Source organism: Armigeres subalbatus, chromosome 3 (assembly GCF_024139115.2).
Source record: "Armigeres subalbatus isolate Guangzhou_Male chromosome 3, GZ_Asu_2, whole genome shotgun sequence".
Classification (NCBI taxonomy): Eukaryota; Metazoa; Arthropoda; class Insecta; order Diptera; family Culicidae; genus Armigeres; species Armigeres subalbatus.
The window spans coordinates 62577424-62599822 of record NC_085141.1 but is presented as its reverse complement, the minus strand read 5'-3'; the positions used below and the strand labels follow the sequence as shown (position 1 = coordinate 62599822).

The 22399-nt window shown below is 38.6% G+C and overlaps 2 protein-coding genes across 5 annotated transcripts in view; one reads left to right on the top strand and one right to left on the bottom strand.

The window, feature by feature from the left end:
- LOC134219248 (transcription factor mef2A) overlaps positions 1 to 16393 on the bottom strand; it is a 281676-nt gene extending 265283 nt beyond the window's left edge. Inside the window, exons 1-2 of one of the 4 annotated variants that reach the window (XM_062697954.1) lie at positions 15978 to 16392; positions 15181 to 15721 (exon numbers count right to left, since the gene is read on the bottom strand). The gene's annotated coding sequence lies outside the window, so the exon portion shown is untranslated. Of the gene's footprint in view, positions 1 to 15180; positions 15722 to 15977 lie in introns of all 4 variants that reach the window. The other 3 variants (XM_062697955.1, XM_062697956.1, XM_062697953.1) reach the window with 3 other exon arrangements.
- Positions 16394 to 20578: 4185 nt separating this feature from the next.
- LOC134221675 (uncharacterized) lies at positions 20579 to 22399 on the top strand. Its single transcript, XM_062700862.1, has one exon. The coding sequence runs from the start codon at positions 20579 to 20581 to the stop codon at positions 22397 to 22399; it is 1821 nt and encodes a 606-aa protein (XP_062556846.1).

The window sequence follows — 22399 nt, the reverse complement described above, 5'->3', positions numbered from 1 at the left end:
AAAATATGAACATATGGAGGTATAAAAAATGTGGAAGCATGAAAACATAAAAATATAAAAGCATCATAAAGTGGTATTTGTATAAAATACACCCGATTCTTTTTTTTTACACGGATTATTTTCACACGGATTTTTTTAACACGGATTCTCATAATAACACGGATTTTTTCACACGGATTCTCGAAGTAGCACGGTTTTTTTTACACGGTTTCTCGAAATAACACGGATTATTTTTACACGGATTTATTTTTACACGGAACGCATCCCCCATATTAACAAAGAGCCAATGACTTTTTTTACACGGATATTTTTTGCACGGCTTTTTTTACACGGTTTCTTGAAATAACACGGATTTTTTTGCACGGATTCTCCAAATAACACGGATTATTTTTACACGGTTTCTCGAAATAACACGGATTATTTTTACACGGATTTTTTTCACACGACACGCATCCCCCGTGTAAAAAAAGAATCGGGTGTAGGTTAAAATATAAGAATATGGAAAATATGATATTATAAAAATATTATAATATGAAAGTGTAATAACATAAAATTATATAAATATGAAAATACAAAAATATGAAATATTACAAAATAAAATATCAAATATGAAAGTGTAATGTTACATTTAAAGAAATATGACAATATGATAATATAAAAACATAATAATATGAAAATTTTAAGACACAAAAATAATAGAACACGAAAGTGTAAAATTAGGACAGTATAAAATACGTAATTGAAAAGATATTAAAATGTAAAATAATGAAATTATAAAAATATGGAAATTAAAATGTAAGAATATGGAAATTAAAAAAAAAATAAATGTAAAAATATGAAAAATAAATATAATGAAAAATAAGTATAATGAAATATGAAAAATAAATAGAATACGAATAAATAAAAACACGAAAGCATGTCATAGCTGCGGTATATTTCAAGGACTGGAAACTAGTAATACTCATGTTTCCTTTGAAATCTCTGTCCAGATTGCTATCAGAAATCAAGGTGGGTGTAGTCCTTAATTTCAATATATGACAAGAATGACAAAAGCATTAGAATTACTATTCCTGTCCACGCTTATCTGTACCGTTACTAGGAAGATAAGAAATAAGTACCATGGAGTTGGATATTGGGAAGGTATTTATTGGGTCAGGATGTGCCTGTAGCTGGCAATGTGACCATGGTAGAACTTACCCCGTAACACACCACGAAGAGGTATCTACCCAGCATTACGGGTATTTGGATTATTCATGATACTAACTACCAAAAATTGTACATAATCATAGTTCAGATTCGGTGTTTGATTAACGGATTTTCGCCTTGCGGTTCTAAATTTATGACAAACCTTAATATTCTAGTTCTGTAATTTTGATGCGCCACGTATACAGGGTGCTCAATAAGTTCGAATACACTTTCAAAAAATGTTTAAAAATTTAGTTTAAATTATTTCTTTTCCAAGTTGCATTTCATTGGAAGTATTGTTTATAAGGAACGTTTGTAACATTTCTTTTGGAATGACCTCTATTTTGTTCTAAAACCTAATAGATGTTTCTAAAACCCTTCGCAAGCGGCACGCACGATCTGCATGGGCATTTCGTTCCAGATTTTGAGAATTACGTCTTGAACTGGTCTATGTTACTGACCTTGTATTCGTACAACTTTAACATAATAAAGGACCAAACAAAAAAGTTAAGAGGGTTAAAATCCGGGAAGCTGGGAGGTCGCAAAGTTTTGTCCAAAAAGTCGATGAAATCGTCCATATATTAGGCTAAAATCGCAATTTCCGTGTAAAAAGGGTTATCGTCCTATTGGAACACGTAGGGCTCATCTCCGTCTTAGCACCGGGCCACTGGGGGCATCAATCGTCCCCAAAACCTCAGTTTTGTAGTACGCCGCAATGATTTTGACATTCAAAAACGGCTATTTATGATGCCCCAATCCATTTTCAACACGCGTAATAAACAAACAACAAGTGACAGAATGTCAACACCACACACATCCGATAGCGTATATATACCGCTAACGCTGACACCAATACTAATACAGAATATGTACATTGGGCTTACAAACACAATGATCAAACATTTGTATTCGAAATTATTGAACACCCTGTAAATTCTAATACTGATGCATTTGATTCGACGATTTTGTTTCTAAATCTAAAGTCATATTGGTTCACGAGTCATCATGTTTAGGGTTACCAAATGTATCTTCAAGAAGAATTTTTTATTCTGATATATTTGGGATTCGTGATGGCTCTAAACTACTGTTAAAACTTTATAACAGAGCTATTTAAAACATTATTAATAAGTATAGGGCATACAGATTCACGCCAAATATAGTAAAACATATTTTCAATCTAAAATTATGAAATACATAATGAAATTCATTATTACAACAAAATTTTATATTTACACTCGATGGTATCGAGTGCGCGATTGACCATGTCTCATGTAGTACACAGAACTTTCGTGAAATCCGAGTGTTTAGTTCTGTATTGAGTGAAGAATTGGTTTGGTTTTGATTGGCATGCAGTAAAGTTGTACGATCCGAGACTTTGTCCAGAAAGTAAATTAGTTATTGTGTGTTTTTAATTTGCATTAAGTATTCTCATAGTTCGTAGCACATACCAAGGATAATCCAAATAATATATCCGTCAAACTATCATAACACCATATCCTCAGACAATCGAGAATCGGACTAACAATCCTCCCTTTCCCTTTTGACCGTGAGGAAGTGACCGACGCCATTATTGACTGAAAATACGTAAGCTTCCGAAACGTGTACATTAAGAATAGGCTCAATTGGGCTTTTCCCTGCTCCAAATGAAGAAATAAAGAAAATGGATAGCTAATCACAAGCTCCATTCTGTACAATTTCGCAAATTCTAGTCAATCACGGAGTAGCAACTACGAATTGAACAGTCATAATGCTAACTGGAACTTTAGTTAGCTTTACGATCAAAAGCGTAGGATTGCCAATCCGAAGATGACGAGTTTAATTCTCGGTCCGGTCTAGGATGTTTTCAGATGGGGAACATTTTCGACTTCCTTAGGAATAGTGTATCCATTGTATACCTGCCACACAAGATACACATGTACTCATGCAGTGGTGAGCTTAGAAATGCTATCAGTTAATAACTGAGGAAAGGTTAATATAATACTAAGTTGAAAAGCAGGCCAATTCCCAGTTGGAATGTAGAGCCATAAAAGAAGAAGAAGAATGCGCAAGCTCTGAAGCAAGATTCGAAGCTATCGAATGTTTTATTCACATTTCAATCTGTAATATGGAATAACTATTGTTTTTTGAACTTATAGAAATCGGCAAATGTGTACAAAATCAAAAATACTTATCCAGAAGAAATAGATGTTGTACAGCCAGATTGTTGGTGGTATCAGACTTGAAAATTAAATTTACTGATTATAATTTTACTGATGCGATATTTATTTACGAATATTCAATTTGTTTGTAATAAAGCCAGATAGAGGTGAGAAGCAAACTATTGTTATTATAATGTTATTATAATGCTAATGCTAGAACAATTTTAATATTTTTTTTTGCTATTTGAGCAACTTTATCAAACAAACTAATATCAGATTTTACTATTCAGTTATTCATATACGAATGGTAGATATTGGTATTCTTTTGCTATTTCTTCTACCCGGGAAACATTGATCGAAATATTAGAAATAATCTACATATTTTAAAGCGGAAACTATGATTATGTGCATAGCTTTGCATGTTTATTTCCAATACGTTTTTTTTTTGTTATTTTCCAACATATGGGAACCCTATCCATGTTTTCGGTTATTTATTTCTATGTTTGAGAAAAGTTTCTCAACCAACGGATTAATAACGTTCGATGGATGACAGCTATGATTGAAAGTATTAGATAAGTAACATTAGTGTCTTTCTGCAACAATAACAAGTCGGCAGTAGAAAATTTATTTATCTTAAATACGATTTATTCACGGCGAAACGGAAATAACTCATTAAGATTATCAGTTTAAAACCTTCCGAAGACGGTAAGTAGTACAAATATAACTTTTTATAGGAGTATTACAACAAGTGACTATTTCTCATGTGAATATTCAACCACTAGGAATACAAAAAATGCCGACCAGCCACCGTTTTACGGGATCTTATCCAGAACGACAGCACATATTTCTCAAGTAGAAAACCCATGTGGTTAGCAATAGCGCCCTGAAAACAAATTATGATGATATTCAAGTACAAGTTATTAAGCGAATTCATGTATGTTTGTCAAACGAATGTAACAGTGAAGCAAATAAAGAACATTTCTGGCATTCCAAACTTATCTGTTTTATTACTGTTCCAAAATAATTTGACATACAACGTTTTATAGTTATGCTTCAAATAAATTTTTAATCAGTTACAACTCAAATAATTTGAAACCAAGTGTTTTTATTCGGTTAAATTGAAACATTGGCTATAATGTTGAAAAGGAGAACATTGAAGACAGTTTTATAACTATTTGAAAACTTATAGTTACCCTCAATCTTAGATACAACTAATTACCAACCATTTTTCATATTTTTCTAATATGATGTTGCATATGTTACTTGGGACACTGAGGGAAGTGGAAAAGGAAAAATCGATAGTGCATGTTTGAATTAGTATAAAATCAGTTTAAATGATCTAAATGCATTCAATCAAAATGGGCTATCAAAAACAGCAAATTTTGCACCAACTGTGCGGTAATTCATACCATTGTGAATGCTTGAAATTAATGGAAATAAATTTAAAAATTAGGAGTTGTTTTTCCACTTACCCCAGTGGGATGGGGTAAGTGGAAAACTTATGTTACCTTGACCTTCAATTGTAATGAGTACTTACACATAACTAAAAATCAAAACGAAGGATGATAGTGTTCAGAAAACACGGAACACCTAGTCTAAGAGATGAATGCATGTATTAGATAATTAGCAAATAAAATTAGTTAAAAAAAAAAAAAAAAAAACGATAATTGCTCTGAGTATCTTTTGTTGAATAATTTCATTGGCTTAGCAGAATATGTTCCCAAAGAATTCTCGTAATAGTGGAGGGCTGGTTTTGCCTTCTTGAACACTAAGTGTACGTAAAATCTATATGTTCGCCCCAAAGATGAACTTTATATGGAACAAAATGCGATTTACAGTGTTATAAACTAATCGATTCAATTTAACGAATTGAGATGATGTCTATATGTGCGTGTTTGTATGTATGTATGTGTGTGCGCAAAACACGTGCAAAATTATCAACTAATTTCAAGCACTTGGCCTTAACCAATTTGTTCGCAAAAAAAACGTTCAACGGCGAAACTTGTTGTGAATATAAATGAATGTGAATTATGGAATATATTTACTACACCTCTTTATGTTTTCAAAAAGTTTCAAAAATTCAACCGGTCAGCACAGCATCACAATTCTTATGCTAAATCAAGCCATCTGTCAAATTTTCAGCTAATACGGATAAAATTTCGAGGTGGTTCAAGTCGATTTAGTGCTTTTGGGCTACTTTCAATTTTGAAAAAAAAACTATCGAGAGATATAAATGCTTAAAGTCATCGCAATAACCTCTAAACGGAAGCTTTTGGTGTGCTCTACAAGTCTTGTGATATTCCGATTCGTTCCGTTTACGTTTTGACCATGCAAAAGTGATTTTCAACCTTTTAATTGCATAGAAACACTGTTTCCCCTAAAAGTCGTTGTTCCACAAAATTCTTGAGTGTATTACAAATCATTGCTAATTTATAATCTTATTATTCCTCTTTTTACCCTGGATATTTAGGTTATATGATTGCCGACGTGCGATTCACCGTTAAATTCTTAAAAATCAGAAGCAGAAGATTTGTCATAAATTTACACGTTAGGATTTCTTCAAACAAGTTATTCGAACAAAGACGCATGATATTTCATGATATTTGACGCTTATAGCAAACCACTTCCAAATTTAGTTCATTGCACCATATTTAATTATGTTGGTAAAAGCGAGTCGAGTGCGTTGTAGTAACAATTATTTACCTACCAGTGCTATTTTTATCTCTCTTATACATTTTTTAATATGTAAAACATGAGAAAGTCAATGATATGGAAATGCTAATATCATCTTCCAAACTTAGACGTACATGTTCATGATAGAATTAGAGGCGAAAGTATAGAATTGATAGTTCCGTTAGGATACGGCAGGCATGAAGAATGTTTTTATAGAAGTCGATTTGAAAGCGAGCGGAGGGCAATATTTGTGATGGCACATATCACACGACCTTCCTTCTGCCAAGCTCCCGTATGAAGGGGAAGGGAAGAATATCAGTGTGGAAGCTACGTTGTCGGTGCAAAAACGTTAACGTCAGGTTCGTTGCAAGTAATCCGTAAAGAATTATCCTACTATGACTTCGAAGTATTTAAGGGCAAGTACTTAACACTGATTTTCGACGCTCTTGGAATCGTTCATCCAACTTCGGTTGTACCAGAGAGGGCAGTTTCAGCAGCTAGCAACATTGTCAACAAAATCCTATGCTGATTTGGAGATATATCACTCATTATGTTGTGTCTACTTAAGTTTCACTTTTCCCTCAACAAGCAATTTGAAATTTGAAGTTTGTCAACAAACATTGTTTTTCATCTAAGTTTTTTTAATTCCTAAAATTTTCACAAATAACGGTATTACCGGCATTGACTCCATTATTCAAATACCGAGTACCGGTATTTGTCAAAAATTGCCTCAAAAAGGCTTGATGCAAGTGAAGTGGCTTCAGAATTATTTCCAACTACGGAGCGTGTCTTTTCAGTACACATGCATATAAATAACAATCATTAATTGAAAATTTAGGTCATTTTAGGCTGAGATGCAAAATATGTCCATCATCTATTCCAGCGGTTCTAAGCCTTTGTGTTGAGTGGTACTTCTTCAGGCTTCTGCATCATTGGAGGTACCCCACATTTTTTTATAAAGGATTTTTCGTCTTATGAGAAGCTTTATTCTAACGAAAAACTGAATGTACTAAGTGACTGAGTATATCTGCCTTTCCCTTCTTTTTCTCTCACAGAATTTTACTTATTTTCACTCTCGAGGTGTTACGAGTGAAAATAAGTAAAATTCTGTGAGAGAAAAAGAAGGGAAAGGCAGCCCACTCAGTCACTTTCACTTATGTCGAATTCGTTTTTAAAAAGTTCCAAGGTAGGTTGGAACCAGTTGCAACCTAAGTGCTGTCAAAGTGTTTTTTTATTCGCTCAGGTTGGAACTAGGTTCGCACTAGTTCCAACCCCAAAGCTGTCGGGTTCGAACTGTGTTGTTTCACGGTTTTGCACCGGGTTCACCAATACAACTGTACTTCAACTGTCAAAACCATGTGAGTGGGTGGGACTGGGCGGAATAAACGAGCAGAAGGGAAAAACGAAACTGTCTGTTACCTATTCAAATAAAATGCGCGTTGAAATTTTTTCCGGGAATTTTATTATATTTGTAATTGTAAATAGTTTTAAATTAAATTAATCCGGTACTGTTGTCTGGCTCAGTATAAATAATTGTTAGGGAAATTATTCATAAGTTCATTCAGGGTTTGCCTCACAGATTGTGTCCTAAATTAGGTCGGTGCATGAAATTAATTTGGGAATTCCCCTTGAAACCTGTTCACAAAATCCGCTAAGAATTGTCAGAAAAATATAGTTGAGGAATACCGAATAGAATTCTTGAGGAATACCGGAATAAATTTCCTAAATAATATGCAGAATTTCTTTTGAAATTCTTCCAAAAAATCTTTCGTGCATTTCAGAATTCCATTCCAATAATTCTTTCTTGAATTCTTGTATGCATTCATTCGCGATATCTTTCAGGTATTCCTCCATATTTTTTTCCAAGAGATCCCTTCGAGATGAATTCCTTTGGAAATCTTCTAAGAATATCTTTGAATACTGTTCCAGGATTTCCTCTGAAAGCTGCTCCAGGAATTAATTTCTGGAAATCGTACATACTTTGGACTCCGCAAAACGCTCCGATCGAATAGAGTTCGCCGCCGTACCAAACTGACAATCTACAAAACGCTCATTAGACCGGTAGTCCTCTACGGACACGAGACCTGGACGATGCTCGTGGAGGACCAACGCGCACTTGGAGTTTTTGAAAGGAAAGTGCTGCGTACCATCTATGGTGGGGTGCAAATGGCGGACGGTACGTGGAGGAGGCGAATGAACCACGAGTTGCATCAGCTGTTGGGAGAACCATCCATCGCTCACATCGCGAAAATCGGAAGACTGCGGTGGGCCGGGGACGTAGCCAGAATGTCGGACAGTTATCCGATGAAAATGGTTTTCGACAACGATCCGACGGGAACAAGAAAGTGAGGTGCACAGCGGGCAAGGTGGAGAACGATTTGCGGACCCTCCGCAGACTGCGTGGTTGGCGAAGTGCAGCCATGGACCGAGCTGAATGGAGAAGACTTTTATGTGTCCGGCCTTAGTCTGGTAGTAAATAAAAAAATTCAATTTATGAATTGATTTTACCAAAAAAAAAATCAACAACGCTGCACAGTTGGCCTGGCCGCTTTTATGTTTGAACTACATTTATAATGTTAAAGCACATAATGACATAAATAATGACAAGAAAAATTATAGAACTAGTCGATTCTATCAATTACCAGCATTCTTTCAAGAGTTAGCGGTGTATGTGTAGACTAGACTAGAATCATGCTTGAAAACATTTTACATACCCTCATTATTGGTACCTGAATAGATTTTCATCTTGAAATCATTAAAAATCCAGAAAAGCACGAAAAAACGTAAACTTTTTTTAATGAACAATTACGATAAAATTGGCATGTAAATTATAATGAAGTTTTGGCAGCCAGCATTGCTTACAATAAATCAAGATTGTTTCGGCAAGTTACTATTACTATTTGAGAGCCAAAACGGAGAATAATATGGGAAAATCTAAAAAAAATGTTTTTGACTTTTGACTTTGTCGGGAATAGTCATCTTAAAACACCATTCGATAGCAGATCTCGTTTTGATCAGCTTCAATTAGATTATTACATTATAAATTTATATTAAAAACTTTCATTCTAGTATTATAATATAGCGGACCTTTTTTCCCAACATACTTCAAGCTCTATCTGGAATTAGGGCGAATTTCGCAAAATAGAATTCTCTTCGTCGGCTTCCCCTCTTTTAAATAAAAGTGACAAGCAGCGGATTTCTTGGTGGTTTATCACCTCTGAACGATAGAAAACAATGTGAACTTGCATTCTGAGGTGATAAACTGAAAAGAAATCCTCTGCTTGTCATTTTCATTCAAAAGAGGGGAAGTCAACGAAGAGAATTCACTCTTGTGACATTCGCCCTTTTACCAAATAGAGCTTCACTTATCACTTTAATGCACTGAGAAAATTTTTATAGTAGAAACTACCATTTTAGTAATATTGAGAACAGTACCGACGTTCTTCAACCGAAGTGCCAATTGTCTTAAAATAACTAAAATCGGGACCGATTTGCGATTCGGGCGTAACTTATTTTGTAAACAAACATTGTTTTGTGGATTCCATAGACTGCAAGCGTTTTGCTCCAAAACTAATTCGCTTACCTGCTAGAGGAAAGCTTATTCTGTCGGATACATACCGTGGTTTTCACAGGAAATGCTTGCTTTAGCAGAAATTCGCCTTCCAATGTTTGTTTACAAAATAAGTTACGCCCAAATCGCAAATCAGTCCCGAAATATGGTCTATCTTAAGATAAAGTTAGTATATTCAATCGATTCTGTGGTTATTCTTACTAAAAATATAGTAAAATTGTAAAGAAAAATCAACTATTTTGTTTGAGTCTATGCTAAATAACAATTTTTATGGTAAAATTGAAAATAATATCAATCAGATTTACTACATTTATGGTAAAATTAAGCGATTCGTCCCTTCGGTTGAAAAACGTCGGTACTGTTCTTAATTTTACCACAAAATTGTAATTTCTACTACAAAGTTTTAAACAGTGTAGTATTCACTCTTTCCGTGTTGCCAGTTTCACCAATCAGCTTGTTGGACATTCTTAACACCCCCGAACGAGACACTGGTAACCAGTTAAATAGTTTGTTGCTCTATTTCCATGGAATAACGCCTACCACACAGACAGCAACCGAACATTGTAAGCTTGATGTTGCTGTATTCGCTGTATTCGCTGTACAATGCCTGGATCGAAAATCACAAACAAACCGAATAAGTCGCATTTCCATACGAACTATTTGCATTGATTCATTGTGATGAACAAACATAGCTTCGATGTTTGTTTTCTCGTATTTTTGGAAAAGGAAGTTTCATGAATAGTGTTTTGCTGGAGAGTGTTAAAATATTTGTAATTCATCGGATTAATCCTGCGGTTAGTGATTTTCTTGCGATCATTTACATCTGTGTTTTTCCGTGATTCGATTCGATTCCAGCACCACTATTCTTTTGGGCAAATTTTGCGAGCGCAGTAGATAGTGAATGAAGGACCACCGTTGATTTGGTAACTTCAGTTTCTTCTATTGACAGATTTGTAAGAACCATATTTGAACCTACTGTCGTATTGCATGCAGTTGTCTCACCATACTGCGTAATATTTTTTTGTAGTTCTGCAGCAAAATCTGACTTGATCTTTTCAGCAGCTTTTTTTTAAATTCCTCTTCTATTTCCAATATGCTCTGTTGATAGTCGTGTTCTATCTGCTTCTCTCTATTGACAAATCCAAGTGATAAAAAGAAGAAGACATGCGATGGTGAGAAACAACAAAATCGTTCATGGCGAAGTATACGGCGGCGATTTTAAAATGTCCGTATAAAATTAAAAACCAATTCTAATTAAAAACTTATCAATGAAAAGTGCGAGAAAAATGGAAATCTATATTTTAGGTGCATCAAACGAAAATTTTTTTTTGGAATAATGTGTTCTAAATCTAGCTTTCATTTTTCTCGCACTTTACATTTATTAGTTTTTAATTAGAATACCTTTAGAATTTCATACGGGCGTTTTAAAATCACCGCCGTATACTTCGCCATGAACGATTTTGTTGTTTCTCACCATCGCATGTCTTCTTCTTTTTATCACTTGGATTTGTCAATACTCGTACTCGATTTTCCATATTTTTTGCCGCTCCATAGCGCGCACTTTTCTATTACATTAGATAGAATCTTTGAAGTTTGTTGGGAATAGGGAGTGAGTGCTAGTAATGGACCCCTTGAGGACGGAAACTTACTCCAATCGCTTCGCTAGAGTAAGACTCATGACAAATTGTCATTCTGCAGCACTAGATGACAAGCAACAGGTATCAGCATCGCGTTTCGTACATAACACATGGTAAAACATTCATTTTTACTACTAAAATATGTATTTTAAAATTATGTAGCCAGGTTGCCTATTATGGCCACCCCCGGGTCCATAATACGCAACATCGAGTTTGTTTACATACACGGGTAGATCAAACAACCCAAATTTTGAGTTGTTTTCGATCTGGCATCTCTTTCATTCCATCCTTTGATGTCAAAAACAGAGAAAGAAAACCACCCAACGATAGCAGTTCGATGGGGGAAGCCAACGCTAGGTTAAAGGGGTTGAACTCAAATTTAGGTTGTTTAAACCTATTTGAACTTAACATTAGGTGGAAACAATTTAATATTTTCACACGGGATCAAACGCAAACTACTCAAATCCGAGTTGAGCCATCCAACTCAAAATTGGCTTCCCCCACCAACGGTCCAAATTAAGTGAAATGAACTTAATTTTGAGTTGTTTGAACTTCATTTTGGGTTGTCTGATCTAACCGTGTACGTATTATGGTCCCCCCATTTGATTTACATGTTCCATTTCCACATGTTCCTGTTGCCTATTATGGACCCCCCTTCTTTGCTAGTAATGGACCCTCTAGCGCGTTTACATTCATAAATTAGTTAATATAACTAAATTTCAGTCTCCCAGTGCAAAACAATTGTATGGAACTACTACCCTGATAAGTGAAGCAACTTTATCCTATGGAAGTTTGCAGGAAATTGTAGATTCAAGCGTAAACTCTCGGTTTTTGTTCAGGGGGTCCATTACTAGCACTCACTCCCTAGTCACCTTCAAATACCGATACGGATCGAAGTAAGCTTTGCGCGCGGACGGTAGTGTGTTTCATCATGACAGTTTTTTTTTTCTATCCGTTTCGGCTGAAAACTTCGTGAATTTGGCTGGTGCTAAGCCACCATTTAGTGATGTGAAATGAAGTGATGTGATTCTGGTCATATTGATGACGCAGAGCAGGTCATGTTCGAATTAATGGCTAATTCTTGATTATTTGAAAACCTAGTGCTGTTTGCTGTGTACCTCCAAAATTTTTGTACGGTCGGTGAGGTTTATGACACTCGGAATCGGAATCGTTTTCTGGTGAAAGAAACGACGCTAGTATCGAACAATCATCCGGCCGAGAGTGAAATGAAATCCTTTTTTGTATAATGTTTCCATACAAACCTGTTTCAAATCAGGTGGCTTCTTTGAATGCGGCAAGGAGTAACATCGATTCTACGGTTCTAATTTGGTGAGATCTATCTGATTCATATTGTTCTTACATTTATGTGTAATATCATATCTGAAACTTTATCTACGTTCTGGGGGCAAGGCCCATGCTAATTTTGGCTTAGTTCTTGTCAGCGATTAAACAAATCAATTATATAGTCTTTAAGATGCATGAAATTTTTAACGAAGGAAAGAGCTTTCCGATCTGATCACCACCGATTGTATGTCGTTTGTCTCTTTTATCCTCTGCAAAAGTATTAGTGTAACTCTCAGCGATAGCCCTAATACTCTCAGTGGCTGTTTGACAATTTTCTTTCCTCCTTAAATGTACGATCCGAAAGAATGAGATACTTTTCCATTGCAATCAATTTGCTACTAAAAATAGGCTTTTTATAGCAGCTACAAGTTACATATAAGACAATTTCTACATTATTTGGCAATTTTGTTTATGGGAAGCATGCGTTTGACCATCTCGTAGAGTATTCATGCATATTCCTTAAGAAAAGATCATCGCTACCGCCTGTTGGTGGTATAGCTCAAAAATCATGTTAAAATTCGCATCTGTATTTATTGTTGACAAAAATTATGATTTTTATCGTTGCCGAAGTTTCTTCTGTAATCAATAAGGGAAGTGACTATTTACATGTATTGGGAAGTGGATGGGGCAATTATTTTTTTTTCTTTCTCGTTTCAGAGAGCGAGTATTGGCGCTTAAACCTAGGCTAATTAGCCAGGGCAAGTCTAATACCTTGTCCCACCTCAAGAAGAAGCAACACTATGGAGAACGGAGTGACGTAAATTTCTTAGCATTGTCACTCCCAACGTCTGTACAAACTTATATCATTTGCTTATGATGATATTCCTAAACTATATTCCCTACCAACCATCCAACTCCTTGACATCTATGAGGGCGTCGGTGAGTCGCTGGCCTCTCGTTAAGTAGATGTCATATCATCATTTCCTTCTTTTCCCTAGTAACGGAGAAGATGGGCGTGGCCGGCAATGGTAGTTTTCATGCTTTATCATTTTGGACCTCCAATTGGGTTGCTGTTGCTATTATATCCCAAATAGTAATCCATAAGCAATTGGGGTAAGAAAGTTAAAGAATATGCATGACAGCTATCAGTATGCAATCTACGAAATACTCCGTTACCACCCAACGCAACGCAATAGTCACCTTCAAATACCATTTGATAGCAGATCTCGCTTTGATCAGCTTCAACGCTATAATTGATTAATTAATTTCATTATTACATTATAAATTCATATTCCAAACGTAGCGTAACATTCTAGTATTATAATCTAGCGGACCTTTTTTCCCAACATACTTATCACTTTAATAGTATTCACTCTTTCCGTGTTGCCAGTTTCACCAATCAGTTTGTTGAACATTCTTAACACCAGGAATGGATACTTAGCATATGAAAATTTCAACATATTTTTAGTTCACCGCCAAATTTTCAGCTCAATCTGTCATTGGGATACAACGTTACAGCTTGTCAAAATTGGGCATTTTGTATAAATATCGGCCTCCGCTATTATTCTATTATTCTGAACACAGGTGTTTTATCGAAATATGCCTGTATTTCTTTGCGCACATTTATCCAAAACTGTCAACGGATTATTTTTTATTATCAACATTGAGCAATATGATTTAGTGCATATATAGAGTCACAAGTGGTAATGTTTAGCCTAGGATGTAACGTAGGCGTCTCACGCAAATAATCAATAATTCAGAGAAAATAGATATTTATCACTGCTTCTGCGAAAAAGTGTATCAAGCATATTTTGTTTACATTATGCTAGGTTCATGCACATCCTCAACTGAAAAACGCAATAAACTGGCGTGAAAAATCACTCCGTTTTCTAGTACATAGGCTGTGCAAAAGCTTTTTCTTTCCTCCAATAAAGTAGTTATCTTGATGAACATTCCTATTTTCGCACATTGGATGAACGGATAACAATTACACTATTTTCGCATTAATATTGAATTCACAATTTTGATTAGTAGGTATAGCGAAACGGTTATCTAAAACTTTTTGGGACAATATTAGGTACAATCGTTGCCGAACTACAGCTTACGATTATCATTTAAAGTATCACAATATAATTGCATACGGTACGGCTTTGACAAACGATGTATAGTACATAATGCACCAACCTTTCATGAGCTGAACAAGCATCCACCACCAGAGGTAAGATTAAGAAAATTGGAAAATAAAGAAAATAAATAATAATATTGTGCAATATATTGTTGTTTTTGACTACTTGGCGTAATAACCTAAAGTAAGCCAGCCGTCTGGTGGCATAATTTTGGTTAGAGCTTCAATATACGAAGATTTACAGCGATAAATGTGCTCAAACACAAGCTAAGGTTCGGGCTATACTCTATTTAGAATTTTGAAGGGTTCCTCTTACATTTGAGTCACGATTGAACGATCCAACTTCCATCAAAAACTGTTTGAATTTTAGCTAATTATCTCATTCAATTTGAAAGCTCCAATGTGCTTTCCGATAAATTCTATTCTGCGTATATGCAAATGTATTGTCAGTTCTAGAATTGAATGGTCAGTGGTTAAACGAATTAACATTGTTATCAATCCGATTAGCATTAGCTTCGTTTCGTATGTTTGTGCACCAATTGTTTACAGGCTTTATTCGCCACTCACTTGCTGTAATCGGCTTATGCGTGCCCGTCTGCCCGACCAAAGTGGGTTACAATCTCAGGCTTCTGCTAAGTGCTTAACGGTTCTCTACTGGTTCTCCAATCGACACCGTATGCATCTCATACCATCAGCATCTATTTACACCTCGTCGTTGAGTTTCCCTTTTCATTCAATCAGCATGCGAGACTACTCAACGAGTTATCGCCGCTAACGAAATCTTCACAAACTGTTTATGCTTCGTAATATAACACTTCCTAGTGACCAGGGTCCGCTTTTAAACGGTGCCGTATTATGTTTTGGTATGGCCCAAACTACCTCCACTTTTCCATCCACACTGGTTGATTGGTGTTTCCTTCTCTTCGGAGCCCTTCTGGCCTTCACACATGGCTAGTCATCGTGGGCTCCACTCGCGAGCCACACAAATACATAACAGAACAAGGGCCACTATAAGCAAGCATTCACAATACGAAAACTTTGAAAACTGACTGGCTGGATGTTTCTTCCTTTCTGCCGCCTGATCACCCGCGCACCAACCCACTGGTCACTGGGAAAGATAGGGGGTTGGATACATGCTGGCAGTTTTTCTGGCTGGAATGCAGCACACACAACAAACCGAAACGAAACGCACCACAAGAGAAAAAGAAAAACAAGAGAACAAGCAAAAAGTCACCAGGCTACTCAACAGCGCCAGGCAAGTTGTTGCAGAGAATCGAAACAACGAACGAACAGGAGAAGTGAGAAAAAATATGTCACACTCAACCACTACCTCTATCGTGACTGGTTTTCTCGTTGGAACTTACTATAAGAACACTGCAAAACACCGTTTTTCATCAGCAACTATTCAGCACTAAATCACGTTTCACGAACCAAAAACTGCACTGACTTCATCGGTTAAACCTGTGCGATAACAATCGCATTTACACTTTGCGCATTTCCGATCCGGATCTTTGATGAAACAACGAAATTTGAAACTCCTTTCTAGCTTTCCTCATTGGAATGACGATAAAAAACGGTCAGCAACTTTACGAAACCAACGACGACGACAGTACAAAACACAGTCTAAACGATGACGCGACAACGGTCGGTCGGCGAGGAGAAGAGTTGGATTCCACACTACACACAACAACACACGAGAGGCGATTCGCGACACCGCCGCAACCCACAATGGAATGTGTGCGTCTGCACAGCTTGACGAACGCGATAAAACTGTAGAGCTGCACACGACACGATGGAAAGCGGTCGAGAGTCGAAGTCGATCCGGTTGTTGCTTTCGGTCGGATTTGGTCGGTTCGGTTTGGGAAAAAACAACAAAACAAAAGCAGTGAGCGAACGCACAAACCGGTGGCCGAACGAGTGACGTTGATTGGTTCCCGAGTTGCTGCAGAGGCTGGTTACGTTGGTGCTGTCAGTGCAGTAACGCATACGCTGGGAGTTTTTCCAATTGGAAACTGTCAGTGAGCGTTACCGGTAAAGGTAGTGGCGTATTTGAATTGGCAGGTGAGTGACATAGAATTTTATTGGTTCTGCAGTCGGGTCTGAGCTTGACGACCGACTGGCAAATAGCACACACTTGATCCGTACAAATGCTGATGAAGAATGTGTGTAGCCGCCAGACATTCTAAATACTCACGCTCCTCTAATCTGAACGCGTACTATACACATGTGGAAGTGTTGGCTTGACAAATGGATTGTAAGTGATTTGACTATGCGTCCAATTTGAGAATTTCGGGTGCATTCAGTAGCCGCTAAGTTGCGAAAAGGCCGACCGAGGTCCTTCGTAGTTTAGTTGGTTAAAGCACCAGTCTTCGTGGATGACGTTGTATTAGAGATTACAGGCGGCACTCTCGATGAAGATGCATTAAAAGCTTCTTATGCAATAAGCAAGGTCGAAGCATGGCTCAACTCAAGTAGGTTGGCGTTAGCACACCATAATACAGAGGTTGTCGTGGTTTATTATCACCATGGGTTTGATCAAGCGAGGATAAAGGTAGGGACTTGCATAGATTACCATAGACGTATGGTCGTTAAAGCATCTGACTGTGATGATCGACGAAACGCTCAATTTCACGAACCACGTTGATTATGCATTAGCATGGTGTGGTCAATCCTGGCAGCAGGCATTAGCCAGCTTCTCGTTCCATGCCAGTGGACCCGTGCCACTGGGGATAGACCGGTGCCGGCAACATTTCTCAGGATCCAGGCAGTCTCGTCGATGAGAGGGATCCTGAATTCTCCTGAAGAGGCAGCTGCTAAAGAGGCGACTTTGCGGCAGATGGCCATCAGAACCCGGTGCCGGAAATGAAGAATGCCGGCATCAACGCATGCTGCTACAGCGGGGGTGAACGGTAGCAGGCCAGAGGATAACCGGACGTAGTTGTTGAAGACGCGCGAGAGAGTATCGACTAGACTCGACTAGCTCGAGACCATAAAGCAAGCGCCTGTCGATAATAGCTTGTCCAACTTTTAGTCTGGTGGTTCTATTCTGTTTGAATTGTTATGTTTGCGATAAATTTGCATTGAAGAACCCTTTGATATTATCTTGAAATAATTAATTTTCTTGCCTATTTTTATGTATTTCCTGTTTGCCAACCATGCTGTAACAAAAAAGCAGAATAAAGTTAGATCTTGTAAAGGACAGACGTGTTCAAGTTTTTTCTCTCGCGAAAACCATTTTTTTCGTCGACTCATACTGAGTCGCCATAGCTATCGAAGACATTTTGGTCCGTTCTCCCGGATTTGCTGAAAAAGTTCCGGATGGTTGTCGCGATCGAGCACATCGGAATTCAGTGAGATCCAGTATCGTGTACTGGAACTGGCGCAATGCCCCAGATTGTGATGGTGGTGCGAAGCCCAAGGCTGCACATCAGTGATTATTAGTGCCCGTGGCACTCGGACGCCATTTTGCAAAATCGTTTGGCGAAAGCGTGTGAGCACGTTTCGCAGAAAACAAAAGAAGCAGTGAGAAGAACATCGTCGTGCGGGTAAAATTCGGTTTTTTCCTTTCGGTTAAAAGTTGTGCGAATGTCCGACTCGCGAACACCTCGTGGCGTCGTGCGGGAGTTTACACCTCGAAACATATTGGATGCCCTGGTGGGTGAAAACACTGCAGATAAAAGAAACATAGTGCCATTGCCGTCTATTGCCGAGCAAAAAACGGCGAAGAAAAAGAAAGAAGAACAGTGTAAAATGGAGAAAAGCCTGGAAGTTCTGTATGATCGGTGTGATATGTTGCTGGAAAAGTTACTTCGGATTCAAGAATCGATAACAGAAGAAAACGTGAGCACACATTTACTGCATCTAAACTTGGAGACGTTGCGGAGATCTGCTGATGAATACGAAAAAAACCATGTAGATCTGTCTGCATTGCTTTCAAAGGAAGACCGAATTGAACTACGGAAGCAGTATGCTTCATTCGAGAAGCTGCACAATCAATTATACGTTTGTTTGCAAATGAAGATCGAAAGAAGCGTGTCATCAACAGCAATGAATCAGGTAGCTATACAACAGCCGCCGGTGTATGTGCATACTCAAGCACCGCAGTTACATGCACCATTCCCGACGTTTGACGGGAATCCCGAGAATTGGTATAGTTTTAAAAGCCTATTCTCCAGTATCATGGCAAAATACTCTAATGAAACACCCGCGATGAAAATCCTTCATCTTCGGAATTCTTTGGTAGGCGAAGCAAAAGATAAGATTGACCAGGACATCGTTAATAGCAACGATTATAGTTTGGCATGGAAAATCTTGACAGATGCGTACAAAGATCGTCGATTGATCATGGATACACACATCGATGCAGTTCTCGACATTCCAAAGGTTAGCAAGGACAGTCGGGGTAAGTCCATTTTGAAGATGGTTAGTCAATCGTAAGTCAAAAACAAATATCTCCCGTTGTCTCCAAATCCTTTATTCAAACCACGAAGGAGAGCTGTCCGTGTTGCAAGGCGGATCATTCCATCTACAGATGCACGAAGTTTCAAGAACTGGGCACAGGTGAGCGGAAGACTATTGTGGCCAAGGCAATGTTGTGCTTCAATTGTTTAAAGTCTAAACACCGGGTAGCTGATTGTCAGTACGACCAAACATGCAAGATTCGAGGATGCGGTCGCAAACACCACAGCATGCTACATCCAGTTGATACTCAACAGGAATCCATTCAGCAACAAACTATAGTTCCGAAGCCAGCGGATCAGGTAGAGCCAACTGAGGAAGGCGTATCGAAGCCGAAAGCGACCACGTTGAGCGGTAGCGTTGGCGGTGTGAAGCGGCAAGTACTCTTGTCCATAGCAGAAGTGTTGATGATGGGCCGCGATGGAATCACCATTAAATCTCGAGCGCTATTGGATTCGGGTTCCGATAGCAATATCGTTACGGAGAAGCTAGCAGCTAAATTGAAACTGCAGATGCAGCATGTCGACCTACCTATAAGTGGCCTAAATGACATTCAGACGAGGGTTAAGTACATCGTATGTACAAGTATCATATCCTGCGTTAATCAGTTTTCCTCGTCAATTCTAGACTTCCTGGTCGTGCCGAAAGTGACATCAAACCTGCCCGTCACAGATGTTGAATATCGATCATGGCCGCTACCTCCCAGCATTAAATTAGCTGACCCAACATTCCACACGCCAGGCGAGATCGATTTAATAATTGGCAATGAAATATTTTTCGATCTAATCAAGCAAGGACGCCTGAAATTGGGAAACGAAACGACACTTACAGAAACGGAGTTGGGCTGGATTGTAGGAGGATCGGTACGGACCAGGAAGTCCAAGTCAAGCGCTCGAGTCTGTCAGATGAGTCATCATGATGACATGCTGAATAAAACCATGAGACAGTTCTGGGAAATCGAGAACGTTGATGCAGATTCAAACATGAGCGTTACTGAAGCACTAGTCGAGGAACACTACATTAAAACGCATTCACGCGAAGAAAATGGAAGATATATTGTTCGACTACCATTCAACGAGTGTAAGAAGGAATTGGGAGATTCATATGAGATCGCAAATAGGCGTCTGGACAAGCTTCTAATTACATTGGCCAAGGATCCACTGAAACGCGAACAATATTTCCGGTTTATGGCTGAGTATCGTTCATTAGGCCACATGGAAGAAATAAACGAAACTACCAGAGACGGATATTACCTTCCCCACCATGCCGTATTCAAAACAGCGAGCTCCACTACGAAAATTCGTGTCGTGTTTGATGGTTCGGCAAGGACGACTACAGGATTATCATTGAACGACATTGTGTGTGTGGGCCCAACCGTTCAGAGCGACTTGCTATCTATTATCTTGCGATTTTGCTCTCACCCGATTGTACTGACGGCAGACATACCCAAAATGTACCGTCAGATGATCGCAAGTATCAAAAAATATTATGGATAGACGACAACGGTATGCGCAAGGTTTATGAGTTGAAGACAGTTACATATGGAGTGGCCAGCTCCCCGCATCATGCCACAAGAACCCTGGTCCAGTTGGCAACCGACGATGGTGGAGCTTTTCCGTTGGCTGAGCAGGTGATTCGTAATGACAGTTATATTGATGACTTTCTCACAGGCGGGGAAAGTGCAGAGGTGGTAGTGAACATCTACAAAGAATTATCGTCACTACTGCAGCGTGGTGGATTTGGAGTTCATAAATTTTGTACAAACGACCCAACTGTGTTGAACAACATTCCAGAAGAACTGCGCGAATCATACGTCAGCTACAGCTTCGAGGATACAGGTATCAACAACACAATAAAAACGCTTGGACTAATTTGGAATCCGCTCGAGGACTACTTCACGTTCTTTGTTCACCCGATCAGCAACGATGCTTCTACCACAAAACGCCAAGTGTTGTCCGATATCGGCCGTCTGTTTGATCCACTCGGCTTTCTTGGACCAATCATCACAAGCGCCAAATTAGTAATGCAGGATATCTGGCGATTGGGTTTGAACTGGGATGAAGAGTTACCGAAAGAAGTTTTGCAAGAATGGATCCAGTTTAGACGTCAGTTACCAATTGTCAACCAGATGCATAAGGAACGATGCGTAGTACCAAGGGATACGGCGCGAGTTGAATTACATGGTTATTCGGACGCTTCTAAGAGAGCGTACGGTGCGGTTGTGTATACTAGGTGCATCGCATTGGATGGAACAATTTCCGTGAAACTCATCGCAAGTAAGTCTCGCGTCGCTCCGATAAAACCTATGACGATTCCACGCCTTAAACTGTGTGGAGCTAAACTGTTGGCGGAGCTCGTAAAGAAAATAGCAGTAACAATGAAAATCAACTTCGACGAAGTGAATTTATGGTGCGACAGCTCCATCGTTTTGTGCTGGCTCAGGAAGCCGCCATCAGCACTGAACCAATTTGTTTCCAATCGAGTGGCAGCAATTGTTGAGATGACACAAGGATATAAGTGGCATTACGTTCAATCAGCCAACAACCCCGCTGATGTGATTTCGAGAGGTGCTCTTCCAGAGGAACTTTTGTACAATGTACCATGGTGGAAGGGTTCTCCTAATCTTCAGCAAGCAATGCCACGAATGGATGAGCCTGAAATGATAGCAGAAATACCGGAATTAAGATCAAGAACAGTTTTAGCTGCAGTGGGAGGAGATGATTCAATCCCAATGAACCGTGTCAGTGACTATCGTAAACTGTTGAGATCCTGGGCTTACGTCATGAGGTTCATCGCCATTGTGAGATTCAAAAAACGTGAGGTGTCTAATATCAGTGCTACTGAAATGGCCAATGCGGAACGAGTGATATTTTCGGTGGTTCAAGGCCAGGTGTTTGGTGACTTGTTAAAGAAACTACAGGAAGGATCGATGAAACGGCATTCTTTATCAAACTTGGCGTTATTCATCGGACAAGATGGTCTAATCCGTGTCGGAGGTCGATTAAAGTATTCTGCGATTCCTTATGATGGAAGGCATCAAGTATTGCTACCAGAGCGGCACCATGTCACCGTGTCGCTGATACGTAAACTGCACGAAGAGCATCATCATGTTGGCCAAGGAGGTTTGCTGGCGATAGTGCGTGAATGTTACTGGCCGCTGCGTGCGAAATCCATCATCAAAAGAATCATTGCTGGTTGCCAAACTTGTGCTAAATATCGACCGAACATCAGTAGCCAGTTCATGGGTAATCTCCCGGAGTGTCAATCAAGCACCAGTATTCTCTCGAGTTGGTGTGGACTATGCAAGACCATTTTTGTTGAAGCCTGA